The 15,641-nt window shown below is 40.3% G+C and overlaps 1 protein-coding gene across 2 annotated transcripts in view; it reads left to right on the forward strand.

The window, feature by feature from the left end:
* The window catches only part of LOC125451693 (copine-3-like), an 82,447-nt gene that overhangs the window by 21,253 nt on the left and 45,553 nt on the right, over positions 1 to 15,641 (forward strand). Inside the window, exon 2 of one of the 2 annotated variants that reach the window (XM_048529184.2) lies at positions 15,246 to 15,382. In XM_048529184.2, the coding sequence (XP_048385141.1) occupies positions 15,254 to 15,382 (129 nt within the window). In that variant the 5' untranslated portion in view covers positions 15,246 to 15,253. Of the gene's footprint in view, positions 1 to 15,245; positions 15,383 to 15,641 lie in introns of those variants that run through there. The other variant, XM_059646117.1, reaches the window with a different exon arrangement.

Here is a 15,641-nt window from a genome sequence, read left to right on the forward strand (position 1 = left end):
TGGGCATAGTGGCTAAAAGTGGTTGAAGGTGTAGGCTTCATTAAAGTTTTTAAAGTTGGAAATAGATTGAATGATTGGGCAAAAGCTCGGCAGATGGAATATACTACATGGAAAATGAGGTAAACAACTATGAATATTGACATAAATATCTTGATGCTCCTTTCTTTAGCCTCCTGCATGCACGTACGTGGAGACACAGACAAAGACATTGATACAATGGATGGGAGGAAAGGGTAGTGAGGAAACAATTCAATGGCACCAGTCCTCAGGATTCAATGGAGGAACTCCGTCTTGTTTCAAAGCCCTTTCAATTCTCTGAGATTTTCCTTGGGATTATTTCAGTTCTTTACAAGTGGTACTGAGCATCTGGTTTGTGAATGATAAAGTCGCTGACTAATTGGTTAAGAGCAACAGCCTACAGCAGAAGAAAATGTCTAATTTTATTTCTAAGCTTCAGGTTTATTACTGGAGACAGAGAGAGACTCATGTCATTTACCCTTAGAGATTCAAAGGTTTCTCATTGTACTGTGCACACCTACAAGCTGTTCATCTGCCCATGTGCTAAACAAATAGTTGTTGAGGGGTCGATGACTTATAGCATCGACAACTGGTCACTATTCCACAAACCAATCAGCAACTTGTTGCTGGCTGAATATCACTTTATATACTCACTCCAGTCTTGTACTGTCTCCTTTTGCATCTTCTCCTGATTCTTTTATAAAGCAGCAGGATCAATGTGACCTGCAGTGAATTTCAATAACCTGCATTTTAAAATTACAGCAGGTCCTTCAGCCATTTATTGTAAGATGGTAATTTTTCCAATTCAGTCCACAATCAGAAATAAAGTAAAATAAAAGATGAGGTCTCTACAGGGTGTAAATCAGCCATGATCATATTGAATGGCGGAATAGGCTTGAATGGCTACATGACTGATTCCTCTCCCTAGAACTCCAGGGCTCACCTCCCATGATCCCAGGTTCTTAGATACTGTCTCAAAGTATCTTTAGAACCTAAAACCTTTGCCAGAAGTCCCAAGGCTGACAAGATATTGTTACTTTGGGTAATATTTCTCACATACTTTTTAAAAAATCCTACCGTGAGTACTCTCACTGGTATTTTATAATTAGGCACTTGATGATATTCACTAATTATTATGAATTCAAACTTGTCTAAGGAATATAGTGAGTCATTGCATTTTTATCACACAGGAAAACACCATTCACCTCTTAAGTCTGTACTGGCTTTCTTTTTTGAGCAATCCAGTCAGTGATGTGTCTGTCTAATCACTTTTGAAATCTTTTGACTTGTTTGTTTCTGTCTTTGCCTCCACCACATTCATAGGTAGAGGTTTCTACCTGTCATTACCACCTGTTGCTTAAAATAAACCCTTCCTTATGCCTCCCTTATATGCCACCTCTCTCCTTCCACTCCCATAACTCGACTCCAAACTGTAAAGAAGTGTGATATAATGCTTGTGCTAATGGAAACAGCTTTTCTTATTCTGTGCTATATAATCCTGCCATAATCTTATACATCTGTATATGATTTCTCTTCAAACTCTTTTTTTTGCTTCATTGAGACCATTTGCAGCTTTAGTAACCTAACATCGGTTCCCAGATTGAGGAAATTTAGCTGCAATCTAGTATATCTTCTCTGCACCCTCTTAGGGACTTCCGTGCCCTTGAGTTATGGTCACTAGAAATGGATACAGTAGTCTTCTTATTACATAACTGGAACATTTATAAAGATTCAGCACAATCTCCTTGCTGCTCAATGCAATACTTCTTTTTAGCAATCACTAAAATCCATTACACTTATTAATCTCTTAACATGACCTGCCATCTTCAGTGGTCTATGCACGTGAAGGCCACCAGGACTCTCGGCCCCTGCACATTCTTTATAACGGTATCATTAATTATAAAGCTATAAGATAATAGGAACAGAAGTAGTCTGTTTAAACCCATTTGGTCAACTCCTCCATCCAATGAAATTATAGCTGATCTGATATAAACTGGAACTCAATTTTTCTGCTTTGTTCCTACAACTCTTGATTCCTTCACTGTTTAAAGATCTGGCTGTCTTGTGTATCACCACTCCTCCTTGTATTTGTTTGCAAGCAAAAAAATCCAGAAATATGCATCAAATTCCATCTGCCATTTGTTTGCCTGCTCTGCTAAGCCAGTCTGTCCTGTTGAAGTCATTTGGTATTGCCTTCACGGCTTTTTTGATACCGCCAGCAAAGTTTGAAATTTTACTCTGAATTCCAGCATTCAGGACATTTATGTATATGAGAAAAGGTGATGGGCCGTAGCATTGAACTTTGGAAACATTTATACTGCATTTAACAAGTGCGCAAAAGCTAATTTTGCTTGTTACCTGACAAATAAGTAATATTCAGTAATAGGCAAAATGCAGCAGACGCTGACAACTGAAAATAAATAGAGCTGTCAATTCATATTTTGAGTTGAAGATTTTTTTCAAAGTCTGTTCATTTTCAGAACTCCTAACATCTGTGCCTTTTTTTGTACTTGTCATATATGTATCCAGTTGTTGTTCTTTTAAGATGAAATGTCGAGCCAGAGGCAAGATCACAAATAGCAGCAGATTAGTTGAAACTAGTGAGATTGGCCTAAAAGTAACATGTTACATTCTTGAATGTAACAATGTATTCGTATTATTTTAAGTCCTGATTAATTGGGGCTTGAAATGCTTAGATGTTTACTGCCATTATGTTGTGCAGTAATTCGGCAAATGATAAGCCCAGCTGAAGGGAATTTTAAAAAAAAGTTTGAGTAGCATTTCCTTGTTTCTAAGCCACTGAAGAGAGTATGCTGGCGATAGCCTTTAAATAATGTTTGGTACGTTGATGTTGTAAAGTAGGACTCATTCTCACTGTCATGTTCAGGGCTTTTAGAAATATTTGTACTCCTGCACAGCAGAATTACTGTTGCATTCACGTTTTGAAGAAAGGAGATTTAGGTGATCTGGTGTTCAGACCATCAAAAAAAAAATCAATTTCAACCCAACTTTGTTACAGTACTACCACGTAGTTATTGATTCTTGTTTCAGACAAAGTGGTAGAATTATTGGAAATGTGTTTGAGAGGCCTAGACTAATCATTCAGTGACAGGTTTAAAGCCTGGATTTTCACTCCCATGGTTGGTGTACAGAGCCTGGAATTCTCTGCATCAGGGATGACATTGTGAAAGTTTGGAGGGGCTAGGGCCTGCCTCCATGATACACAATGAATGTGGACACACAGCCTGCTGAGTGCCAAGATGAGCTGGAAAAAAGGTTCTTGTTGCTTCTGTGTCTTGTTAAATATTAGGTCTTATCAACCCATGCAGGCTCTTGATTTTGTCCTGACCCTGCACCCACCCCTTGAACCATTACAGACTCTATGTTCAAGTCATGGGCACCCACCCAATCCCAAACGTAACCCTAATTTAGTGTTGTCTCATGATAATCCATGACTTGTCATGCAGAAACCCCTGCCCTCACCATCTCTGTGCAAACTCGTAAAGTATCTGCCAAAGGCAGATCCTCAGTCATGCTGAGATAAAACAAGATAAAGTTGTTCTAAATATCTTTCACTGATTTCATTGTGCAAAGAATCTCCCATACATGAAAGCTCATTCAAACATCTAAATTCCCTTAGTACTTATACCATTTATTAAATATGGATTTGTTAACATAAGCTGTACAAAAGGCAGCTAATCCTTCAGTAACCTTACTGATTTGTCGATTTGGTGTGTTAACGTACAGCCTTCCACCCCCACCCTGCTGCCATTGCCACCCACCACCAACTCTGTGATAAATGAAAGGATGTGGAAAGGAGTTGGTTATTAACAATGCCATAATGCAACTAGGTTACAAGCTTGACTGATTATCTTGATAAGTTGTTTCTTAGTGCATAATTTCACCAGCAATTGATGAACAGTCCTGAGTGTTAATAGCTATACCAACAATTAACCATATAAATGAGTATAATTTACCTGTTTAAGATAATCAGTCACAATCCTATCATCAGTCATTGCATTTGCTATAAGTAGCCAACATTCATTTGCAGAGATTTTACTCTGCAAACATGAGAAATATGTTAAAGCCCTGTGTCTATTCTGAGTTGCCGAAAGTTTGAAAAATTTAATAGTTCCCTTTTGGTTTCTCTGTGACGTTACCTGCCAACCAATGAAAGTCCTGTTTAGCCCAGTAGTATAAACTGTTACGATAACTTGAAATCTGATCAGTGCAACTTTTAACATGTTTTAAGGGTGAATCATGGGCTGACTCCTGGTTGACACATTACCGCTTGGTGGTTTATCCACATATCCTGGATTCAAGGACATGATCTAGGTCATGTCCTTTTTTTTGTGTTCAATCGTGAGATGTAGACATCAGTGGCAAGGCCAGCATTTATTGCATGTGAAACACACATTGCTGCAAAAGCTCAGCAGATCTGGCAGCATCTGTGGAGACAAGTCAGACTTGCCGTTTCAGGTTGAGTGACCCTCGCTCAGAACAGGAGGAATCTCCCTTATTGTTCTTTTTAAAAAGTGGCGGTGAGCTGCCCGCATAGACTGCTTCAACGTTTGTGGTATATGTACACCAACAGTTACGTTAAAGAGGGACTTTTGAGGATTTTGGCCCAGCAACAGTAGAGGAATGGTAATGCATTTCCAAGTCAAGATGGGATGTGGCTTGTGGAGGAACTTGCTGGTGATGGTGTTCTCATGCATCTGATTCCTTGGTCATTCTAATTGATAGAGGTCATGGACTATGAGGTTGCTTGGGTGTAAGTAAAAGATTGACAATATTCAGAAAGTAAACAGTCCCCATATAGTTTGCTCCTGACATGCAATGCTGTTGTAGATTAGTTGAAACTTACTCAGGATAGAACGTAGGAAGCTGACCAGGAGACTATTGGAATAGTTGAACCTATTGTTAGCAACAATCTGGGGATTGCTAATGTTCAGACATTTATTTACTTTGTGTGGCCTTGCTGTGCTGCTTATCTCTAATACATTATCTTCATGTGAGTTTGCTCGCTGAGCTGGAAGGTTAGTTTTCAGACGTTTCGTCACCATTCTAGGTAACATCATCGGTGAGCCTCTGATGAAGTGCTGGTGTTATGTCCAATAGAAAGCGGGATATAACACCAGCGCTTCGTCGGAGGCTCCCTGATGATGACACCTAGAACGGTGACGAAACGTCTGAAAACTAAACTTCCAGTTCAGCGAGCAAACTCACATCCAGAAACTCAACCTGAGCTACAAATCTTCTCAAAACTCGCTAACATTGTCTTCATATTTAGTGAGTAAAGCATACCAGGACATGTCAAGAATGTTCCTACAGAAAAGTTGATACCATATTGGGATTGAAGAACAAAGGCTTGCTCAGACACAAGTTTAAGCATTATCCTGTGGGAACAGGGTGCAGTATAGAGGTAGATTAGTCTAAAGTTAGAATTGCAAGGCTTGTGTCTTAGCCAGTTGAAACATAGTGCCAGTGTTAGAGCTGAGAAATCAGCAAAGTGGGAAATGTAGAGTTCAGAAGTTGAGAATTTACAGAAGGTGGCAATCACAGAGGGATGTGACCATTAGAATTATATCTTGTACTGCTGGACCAACAACCATTGTTGGTTGATTCCCGTGAGGCTGATAGGTGCATGGCGTTTGATCCTAGTTAATGCTGTGGATGAGATGAAACTTACTAAGTACGAAAGATTGGATGCTGGCCAGGAGAATGTTGGAACAGCTGAGTTTGCACCAACAACCTGGCAGTTGTTATTCGCTAGAAACTGAACTAGACCATGCATATAAATGCAGTGGACATAAGACCTGGTCAGAGATTAGGAATGTATCGAGTAATTCACCACTCTGTTTCCCCTTATCTTCGCGCCCCCCCCACCCATTCCAATGCCTGTCCACTGTCTACAAGGCAGAAGTCAGGAGTGTATTGAAATATTTTTCATTTGCCATGAGCTACAATGATCCAGAAGCTCAGTGCCATCTAGGAGAACGCAGTCTGCTTGATTGACACCACATCCGCTGCCTTCAACATTTACTTCATCCAGCACCATTATGCAGTGGAAGCCATCTATAAGATACACTGCAGTAACTTAAAAGCTCCTTCCACAGCACTGTGTGTGTGTGTGTATCTACCCTTGACTGTTTGCAATGCTTCAGGAAGACATCACATCCAGGACAATCAGAGGTGGGCAATAAATATCATCCCAAGTCAATGCCACCCATATCCATGAACAAGTAAAAGAATGAAAGCTTTGGATGAGCATGGCATTGCAGGGAAGTAAGTAATTTTGATAATGGAAGAGATATAGAAATGGGATCTGAGCTCGGGGAAAGCTAAGAATATTTTTGACTTTTTTTTCAGTTTAAAATAACCCAGTAATCATGATAAATCAAAGCAACAGTTTTGAATTGGCCTTGGATACCCTGGATCATCATAACTGCATACTATAACTGCCTTGCTGTTTCCTTTACATTGGTGACACTGAGGTTGTACATCCTTTCTCTATGCCACTGACTGCTCGACTCTGTTAGTACAATGTATAGATCAGACAGCCAGCTTGATATTAACAGGATCTGAGCCATCCTGTTTATTTCCTTTTGCAATTCCTTTCAATTGCAAACAATATCCCAGACTCCTGTTTGTTTGCAGATAAATCGAATGGTTTATTACCTGTACTCTTTTTTGTTTTTCCCCCCTCTACCCCTGTCACAGTTACCTCTCCTTTCAAGTCCCTTGAGGTATTTTACTGTATCAGAGTTAAATATATGTCAATTATTAATACATCTAATTAATATTTTGATTTTTCAACTAGTGAATCTATTTTTAGTTTGGTCTAGTTTCTAATTATGGATGTTAAAGCATTTAACAACAAAAAAAATCATGGCAAGTGGCCGTTGCTGGCCAAACCACAATTTGTTGCCCATCCTTAAACAGAGCAGTTAAGAGTCAGTCATATTTCTGAAGGTCTGGAATTGTGTGTAGAACAAGTAAGGCTAGCAGACTTTCTTTCCCAAAGGACATTAGTAAATGAGATGGCTTTTTAAGACAATTGACACAGCTTTCATGATCATTATTAGGTTAGCTTTTTATTACTGATTAATACTGAATTCAAATTGCACCATCTACCATGATGAGATTTGCACCAGTGTCCCCAGAACATTACCTGGATTACTGCTAAATTGACATTTGTATTATTCCATGTCCCTATGGTCTGCTTCACTTCTCTTCCTGTCAGAAAGGAAACACCATCACAGAAAATGTCCTTGATGAGGAAAGAATTATATAATTGTTTGAAAATGATTTGAGCGAATTCATTGTGCCACTGAGATCTACTAGCTCTGACTTCATTCTAGAAACTGAAATACTGGAATAGTTTCCCTGAACCATGTGTAAGAAGAACCAGTGCCTTACTGCTGCAGTTGTGTTGTATATAGTATAGGAAGTTTGTAGTAATCAAACATGGAAAATTTAGTTCAGATCTTGATGTTAGCATACCAGGTGATACATTTTGACACACCCAAGTCTGGTGATTGAGACATTGTAATGTTATGTGAGCACCTGTTGTATAAATTAACATCATCCTATTGTAACACAGATTGTGTTGTAAACAAAACAAGTGTTCCATTTGTGTAAAGAGAAAGCATTCGTAATGCAAGAATGTAAGAGTTTAGTTTTTGAATCATGCTAGTATAACCAGTGGTAAGTAAAGTAAATCAAGAAAATGTTTTATAGTTTATCACTTCTTTCTTAAAAAAAAAGTGTTTTGAGTTAGATGAAGGCAAGAGTTGCTGGTTAATCAGTCATGTTCAGTTACACAAATTTCTTACCAACTCTTATCCTTGGAGTGAACGATACTGGCCCTCACAGCCTTCAACAAGTTCTACTGACTGATTTGAAGAATGCTAACATCTGATGGATCCAGTTTATTGTTGTAAAAAGAAATGCACTGATGTACACAATAAGTGATTTTTACTAGTTTAAACTGGTTCAATGTAGTATTTGTATGGAGGGAAAAATAACTAAGGGTCACTGTAAAATATCCATGTATATTTATCTTTTTTTTAAAAAAATAGATGTGCTAACACACACAATTGTGATTTGACCTATCAATATTTGTGAAAGATATTAAGCATTTTTCTTTGTTACATTCATTTTAAAAATATTTTTAACGGTGTGGGCATTATTGAAAATGTAGTACTTATTGCCAAACAGTATTGTGAAACACAGTTTAGAGTGACATTTGAGTCAAAAGTTATGAAGGGCATTAATGAGACCACATCTCAAACACAATTCGAGTTTTGTTCCCATATTTAAAGAAGGATGTAAACACATTGGAAATGATTCACTGTGAGTTTACTAAATTGCTAAGTGGAATGAGCAGGTTGTCTTATAAGGAAAGTTGATTATAGACTCAGATTTTCACTGGAGTTTAGAAGGGCGAGAGATAATTTGTTTGAAGTGTATAAGATCTTGAAAGGCCTTGACAAGGTGGATGCGGATTTGATGGTTCCCGTTGAGGGTGAATCTGGAATTAAAGGGCACTTTTTAGGACTGAGATGAGAAATATATTCTGCCTCGGAAGGTGGTTGATCCGGGAATCATTGAATGTTTGTTTTTAAATTGATTTCTGGTACCTGCTCGTTTGGCAAGGAGGTGATAGGTAATTAGGGGTACAAAATATGAAGGATCTTGCTGAACATCAGAACAGGCTTGAGGGGTCGAATGGTCAACTTGTGCTGCTAAATCACATGTTTGTGTAGTTCTTCGAGACTAGATAAGGATTGCAGGATTGAAGGATATTAATAAACTGGCTACTTCTTTAAGGCAGCCGAGCATCTTTCCTGGCTAGATCAAATCAAATTTGTTGTTGCCGTCAATTTCACAAATTTCTAAAGCACAGTTTCAATCATGAACTGTCCAGATCACTACTGGAACCATTAAGCTGCAGTGTCCTTGTCATAATCCATAGGATTAATTTTTTAAAATTATGGTTGGCTTGTCTTTGCAGGCTGTAAAGGATGCAAATTTTCAAATTGGCTGATGTACACACTTCAGAACAATTTTGAGATGTTCTTTGGCCATGGATTGGTATAACAAATGCATTGAACTATGCCACCCAAATGTCAGTATGATCACATCTGATCTTCTGTCTCACTCCCCGCAAAGCGGTCCCCGTGACTCTCCGTGACTCCCTTGTTCGCTCCACACTGCCCTCCAACCCCACCACACCCGGCACCTTCCCCTGCAACCGCAGGAAATGCTAAACTTGCCCGCACACCTCCTCCCTCACCCCTATCCCAGGCCCCAAGATGACATTCCACATTGGCAGATGTGCAGGTGAACCTCTGCTTAATGTGGTATACTGCATCCACTGTACCCGGTGTGGCTACCTCTACATTGGGGAAACCAAGCGGAGGCTTGGGGACCGCTTTGCAGAACACCTCCGCTCAGTTCGCAACAAACAACTGCATCTCCCAGTCGCAAACCATTTCCACTCCCCCTCCCATTCTTTAGATGACATGTCCATCATGGGCCTCCTGCAGTGCCACAATGATGCCACCTGAAGGTTGCAGGAACAGCAACTCGTATTCCGCCTGGGAACCCTGCAGCCTAATGGTATCAATGTGGACTTCACCAGTTTCAAAATCTCCCCTTCCCCCACCGCATCCCTAAACCAGCCCAGTTCATCCCGTCCCGTCCCCCCACTGCACCACACAACCAGCCCAGCTCTTCCCCTCCACCCACTGCATCCCAAAACCAGTCCAACCTGTCTCTGCCTCCCTAACCTGTTCTTCCTCCCACCCCAAGCCGCACCCCCATCTACCTACTAACCTCATCCCACCTCCTTGACCTGTCCGTCTTCCCTGGACTGACCTATCCCCTCCCTACCTCCCCACCTATACTCTCCTCTCCACATATCTTCTTTTCTCTCCATCTTCAGTCCGCCTCCCCCTCTCTCCCTATTTATTCCAGAACCCTCACCCCATCCCCCTCTCTGATGAAGGGTCTAGGCCCGAAACGTCAGCTTTTGTGCTCCTGAGATGCTGCTTGGCCTGCTGTGTTCATCCAGCCTCACGTTTTATTCTCCAGGGTGAAGAAATGTCTTTTCATCTCAGTCCTAAAGGATCAGTCCCCCATCGTGAGACTATGCCCTTTTGTCCTCGATATTCCAGCCAGATGGGGGAAGAAGACCTGTGTCCATCCTGTCCAACCCCCTGTGCACTCTTGTATGTTTCAGTGAGGATCACTTCTAATTCTTTGAGACTTCGGACATTTATATGAACACACAAATTAGGAGCAGGAATGGGTCATTCATCTTTTCTAGTTTGCTCTGCCATTCAATAAACTCATGGCTGTTCTGATTGTAATCTCAGATCTGCATTCCCACCAACTTCAGATAATCTTTCACCCTATTGCTCAACAAAGATTTATTACCACTGCCTTCAAAATATTTCAGTGCTCTGCTCCTCCCATCTTTGCAGGAAGCATTCTGGAAACTCCTGATCCTCTGAGAGAATACATTTTTAATGTAATTTTTTTAAATGGGTGACTCTTGAGTAATGTATAACTTTTTATGTATCACTTTCAATATTTTGCCTTCTACATGCTACAAATAGATTTATTGATGCTGGAGCTAATAAGTTTAATTATTATTAGGCTAGAAAGTGACACAGAAGAAGGCATAGTAAATTGCACGAATGACTTGCTAATCTGTTATCGGTGTTGAAGTAGCCAAGATTCTAAAGAAATCCTTGATCACCGTAAATAAAGGGGATAGTCACATCTAACACAGACTGACAGAAACATTGCAGTTGAAGGTACCACTTCTGACACTGTTATGCATTTCTACCCTATCAGAGATCAAGAACATTTAGAGACTACACACAGACTGTCACTTTGACAGGCCAGGTTTAATGTGGTTGAGCCCAATTTGAAAGGAGCCTTCTACAAGGAAGTGGTATGAGAAATCCTACAGAGAGTGAAGATAGATAAGTCCCCTGGGCCGGATGGGATTTATCCTCGGATCCTCTGGGAAGCCAGGGAGGAGATTGCCGAGCCTTTGGCATTGATCTTTAACTCGTCATTGTCTACAGGAATAGTGCCAGACGACTGGAGGATAGCAAATGTGGTTCCCCTGTTCAAGAAGGGGAGTAAAGACAACCCTGGTAATTCTAGACCAGTGAGCCGTACCTCGGTTATTGGTAAAGTGTTGGAAAAGGTTATAAGGGATAGGATTTATAATCAACTAGAAAAGAATAAATTGATTAGGGATAGTCAGCCTGGTTTTGTGAAGGGAAGGTTGTGCCTCACAAACCTTATTGAGTCCTTTGAGAAGGTGACCAAACAGGTAGATGAGAGTAAACCGGTTGATGTGGTGTATATGGATTTCAGCAAGACGTTCGATAAGTTTCCCCACTATAGGCTATTGTACAAAATGCGGAGGAATGGAATTGTGGGAGATATAGCAGTTTGGATCGGAAATTGACTTGCTGAAAGAAGACAGAGGGTGGTAGTTGATGGGAAATGTTCATCCTGGAGACCAGTTACTAGTGGTGTACCGCAAGGGTCGGTGTTGGGTCCACTTCTCTTGGTCATTTTTATAAATGACCTGGATGAGGGTGTAGAAGGATGGGTGAGTAAATTTGCAGATGACACTAAGGTCGGTGGAGTTGTGGATAGTGACGAAGGATGCTGTAGGTTGCAGAGAGACATAGATAAGCTGCAGAGCTGGGCTGAGAGGTGGCAAATGGAGTTTAATGCGGACAAGTGTGAGGTGATGCACTTTGGTAGGAGTAACCAGAAGGCAAAATACAGGGCTAATGGTAAGATACTTAGCAGTGTAGATGAGCAGAGAGATCTGTGTCCATGTACACAGATCCTTGAAAGTTGCCACCCAGGTTGACAGGGCTGTTAAGAAGGCATGTCATCATTAAGAAGGCACCTCATCCCACCTCCTTGACCTGTCCGTCTTCCCTGGACTGACCTATCCCCTCCCTACTCCCCACCTATACTCTCTCTCCACCTATCTTCTTTTCTCTCCATCTTCGGCCCGCCTCCCCCTCTCTCCCTATTTATTCCAGAACCCTCACCCCATCCCCCTCTCTGATGAAGGGTCTAGGCCCGAAACGTCAGCTTTTGTGCTCCTGAGATGCTGCTTGGCCTGCTGTGTTCATCCAGCCTCACATTTTATTATCTTGGATTCTCCAGCATCTGCAGCTCCCACTATCTCTGTTAAGAAGGCATACAGTGTTTTAGCTTTTATTAATAGAGGGATCGAGTTCCGGAAACAAGAGGTTATGGTGAAGCTGTACAAAACTCTGGTGCGGCCGCACTTGGAGTATTGTGTACAGTTCTGGTCACCGCATTATAAGAAGGATGTGGAAGCTTTGGAAAGGGTGCAGAGGAGATTTATTAGGATGTTGCCTGGTATGGAGGGAAGGTCTTACGAGGAAAGGCTGAAGGACTTGAGGCTGTTTTCATTAGTGAGAAGAAGGTTGAGAGGTGACTTAATAGAAACATATAAAATAATCAGAGGGTTAGATAGGCTGGATAGGGAGAGCCTTTTTCCTAGGATGGTGACGGCGAGCACGAGGGGGCATAACTTTAAATTGAGGGGTGAAAGATATAGGACAGATGTCAGAGGTAGTTTCTTTACTCAGAGTAGTAAGGGAATGGAACGCTTTGCCTGCAACGGTAGTAGATTCGCCAACTTTAGGTGCATTTAAGTCGTCATTGGACAAGCATATGGACGAACATGGAATAGTGTAGGTTAGATGGGCTTGAGATCAGTATGACAGGTCGGCACAACATCGAGGGCCGAAGGGCCTGTACTGTGCTGTTACGTTCTACGTTCTATGTTCTAATGAGTGACAAAGCTTTCTTTCAGTTGATGATAGAATCTTTTGATTTTCACCATAAGAAATCCAAGAGCTACGATGAATTTTGTTGTGTCCCTGAATGAAACAAAGTCTAGAGAAATAATTTGGACAGCAAATCATTGGGATCATCATCCTCTGTAATCATCCAGCTTACTCAAAACTTTCAGTGCTGGTGGTGACAGCCCCAGTCCGACCTTCCTATTTGCTAGACAAAAATGTGCACTGGATGAATAATATCGATGACCTGCTTACGATAAAACGGGAAAGTGACTATGTACATAAACAAATAGCTCTCCTCATGGAAGCCGAAAGCATTTATAGAGAGTGAGTCAGGATTATGCCCAAATACTTATGTCTTGGCCATGTGGGTTCAGATGCAAGTATGCTTCAGAAACTCAACAACTGATTATAGTATGTTGCTGTCATTTACTTTAGTAATCTCCAGTACGTTTTGATTCTAGCATGTACGATCAATAGCATGAATTGCTCCAAGTCATGAATGATACTTTTGTAGTATCATCCTCTTTTGCAGCCTGTTATCACGAAAGAAAAATAAAAGCTGCAATGGTAGGGCAGCACCATCATCAGCCAGTTCATTTGCAAGAGACACGTTATTCTAACTCCAGACAACATCCTCACTCACCATTATTAATCAGTGTCTCGGTCTGATTGTGGAAGTACCATCACTAGAGGGACTATAATAATTCAGCTGTAAGCCCAACCTACTGCCAAATTTTCATGCTAGCAAGAACGGATAACACGTGACCGTATCGCTACCTGTATCTTAAGGGCAGATATTTCTTAAAAAAAAGTTCAACAAATGTGGAGAGTTTATAAATATAAATAATAATGATAATGAGCTAAAGAGGGGAATTTATTGTACAAACTTATGGACTTGTTTGTTGATGGCGTGTGTCTGGTGACAAATTCACTCTTGCTGCTTGATCTACCAGTTCCAGAAAACAAACGGTGCAGTAATAATCTTTCCTTCCCCCCCCCCCCCAACCAAGAAACATGATTGTACAGCAAACAGACTATATGCAGTCATAACACCATCGTTGGCTATTGGCCAGGACTTGCTGATGGAAGGAAAAGCAATGAGATCGTGAAGAGAAGTTTCAGTGTTGTCTTTAAAATTTGCGAAGTGTTGGATAGCAAGACTTTTTTTATTGTACTTTTTGTTGTCAACTTTTCCTGCCATTTTTTCTCCTGTCCCCCCACTTTTTTTTTTGCAACTGTTAAGTGCAGTTCCAAGAAAGTAACGATTTTCCATCTTGCCAGTCTGTGTCCAATCTAATTGAGTGAAATCCTTTGCTCATCTGACCATTCATATTTTGTAAGTGTAATTATGAATTAATTCTTCCTATAAGTCAAGGATTCTGTGCTGCTGCTTGGCTAAGAAAAAACAATTCAAACCAGACCAGGAGTGTAACTTTAGTTTAAATTTTGTCATTGTTACAAAATGGGGAATGGTGATGTAGTGTGTATGTCAATGGAATAGTAACGAAGACGTCCAAGGGAATGCACTGGGGAAGCAAGTTCAAATCCTACCATGACAGCTGGTGGAATTTAAATTCAAATTTTCAAAAAAAAGTCTGAAGTTGTAAGTTCCTCTCCACAAAGATGCTCAGGAAAATATCACTGTTGTTAAAAACCTATTGGTTTATTAGTGTCCTTCACAGAATGAAATCTGTTGTCTTTACCTAGTCTGGCCTGAACAAGACTCCAACACTGATTCTTAACAACTCTTTGAAATGGCCAAGCCAACCACCTTGTTCAAGGGCAATTATTCATGGGGCACACATACTGCTTTTGCTAGGAATGTCACATCCCATGAAGAATAAGTCAAAGAATAAGGGTAACTCATTCAGGACTGGGATGAAGAAGAACTTTTACACAGAGTTGTGAATCTGTGGAATTCTCTCTCTCAAGATGCTATTGGGATCAGTTCATTAGATATATTCAAGAGAGAGCTGGATGTGGCCCTGGCGGCTAAAGGGATCAAGGGATATGGAGAGGAAGTAGGAGTAGGATACTGAAATTGCATGATCAGCCATGATCATACTGAATGGTGGTGCAGACTTGAAGGGCTGATTGGCCTACTCCTGATCATATTTTCTGTTGACAATAACAAAAGTTCCATCTGATAATCTACTGACTTTGAAGAACAAGAATGGACAAAAAGCTTTCTTAAAGTGAAACTAGGTTCTAGTTAAGTTCACAATGTATTTTTATGGTTTTATATTGCACATTTTGAAAAGATTTTTAAAACATCAAGCATCAAAGTAGTAACCATTTGATTTTACAGTAATACATTTATTATAATGTGCTTTTCAGGTTAGCAGATGGCAGATTGTGTGAGTAAGGTGGAATTAAGCATTTCATGTGAAAATCTACTGGATAAAGATGTTTTCTCCAAATCTGATCCACTGTGTGCACTTCTGCTAAATACTGGTGGAAACCAATGGGTTGAGGTAAGAAATATTTTAAAATGTCTTACATATTTTCTATTCCCATGAGAGGCATAATGTGTTATAATTACACTAATTTCCAGAAGTGGAGGTAGACTACTAAATGGGCAGAAATCATACTACTGTTGTTTTTCTGCCCTATAGTTAATTCAGTAACCAATACTATAGAACATACTGAAAAATATCATTTATTACTTGTTTCTTCAGTTTTAAATTTGTTTTTATTTTATTTCATTTGCATTCATAATTATTTTACACCCAC

The sequence above is a fragment of the Stegostoma tigrinum genome, chromosome 5 (genome assembly GCF_030684315.1).
Source record: "Stegostoma tigrinum isolate sSteTig4 chromosome 5, sSteTig4.hap1, whole genome shotgun sequence".
Classification (NCBI taxonomy): domain Eukaryota; kingdom Metazoa; phylum Chordata; class Chondrichthyes; order Orectolobiformes; family Stegostomatidae; genus Stegostoma; species Stegostoma tigrinum.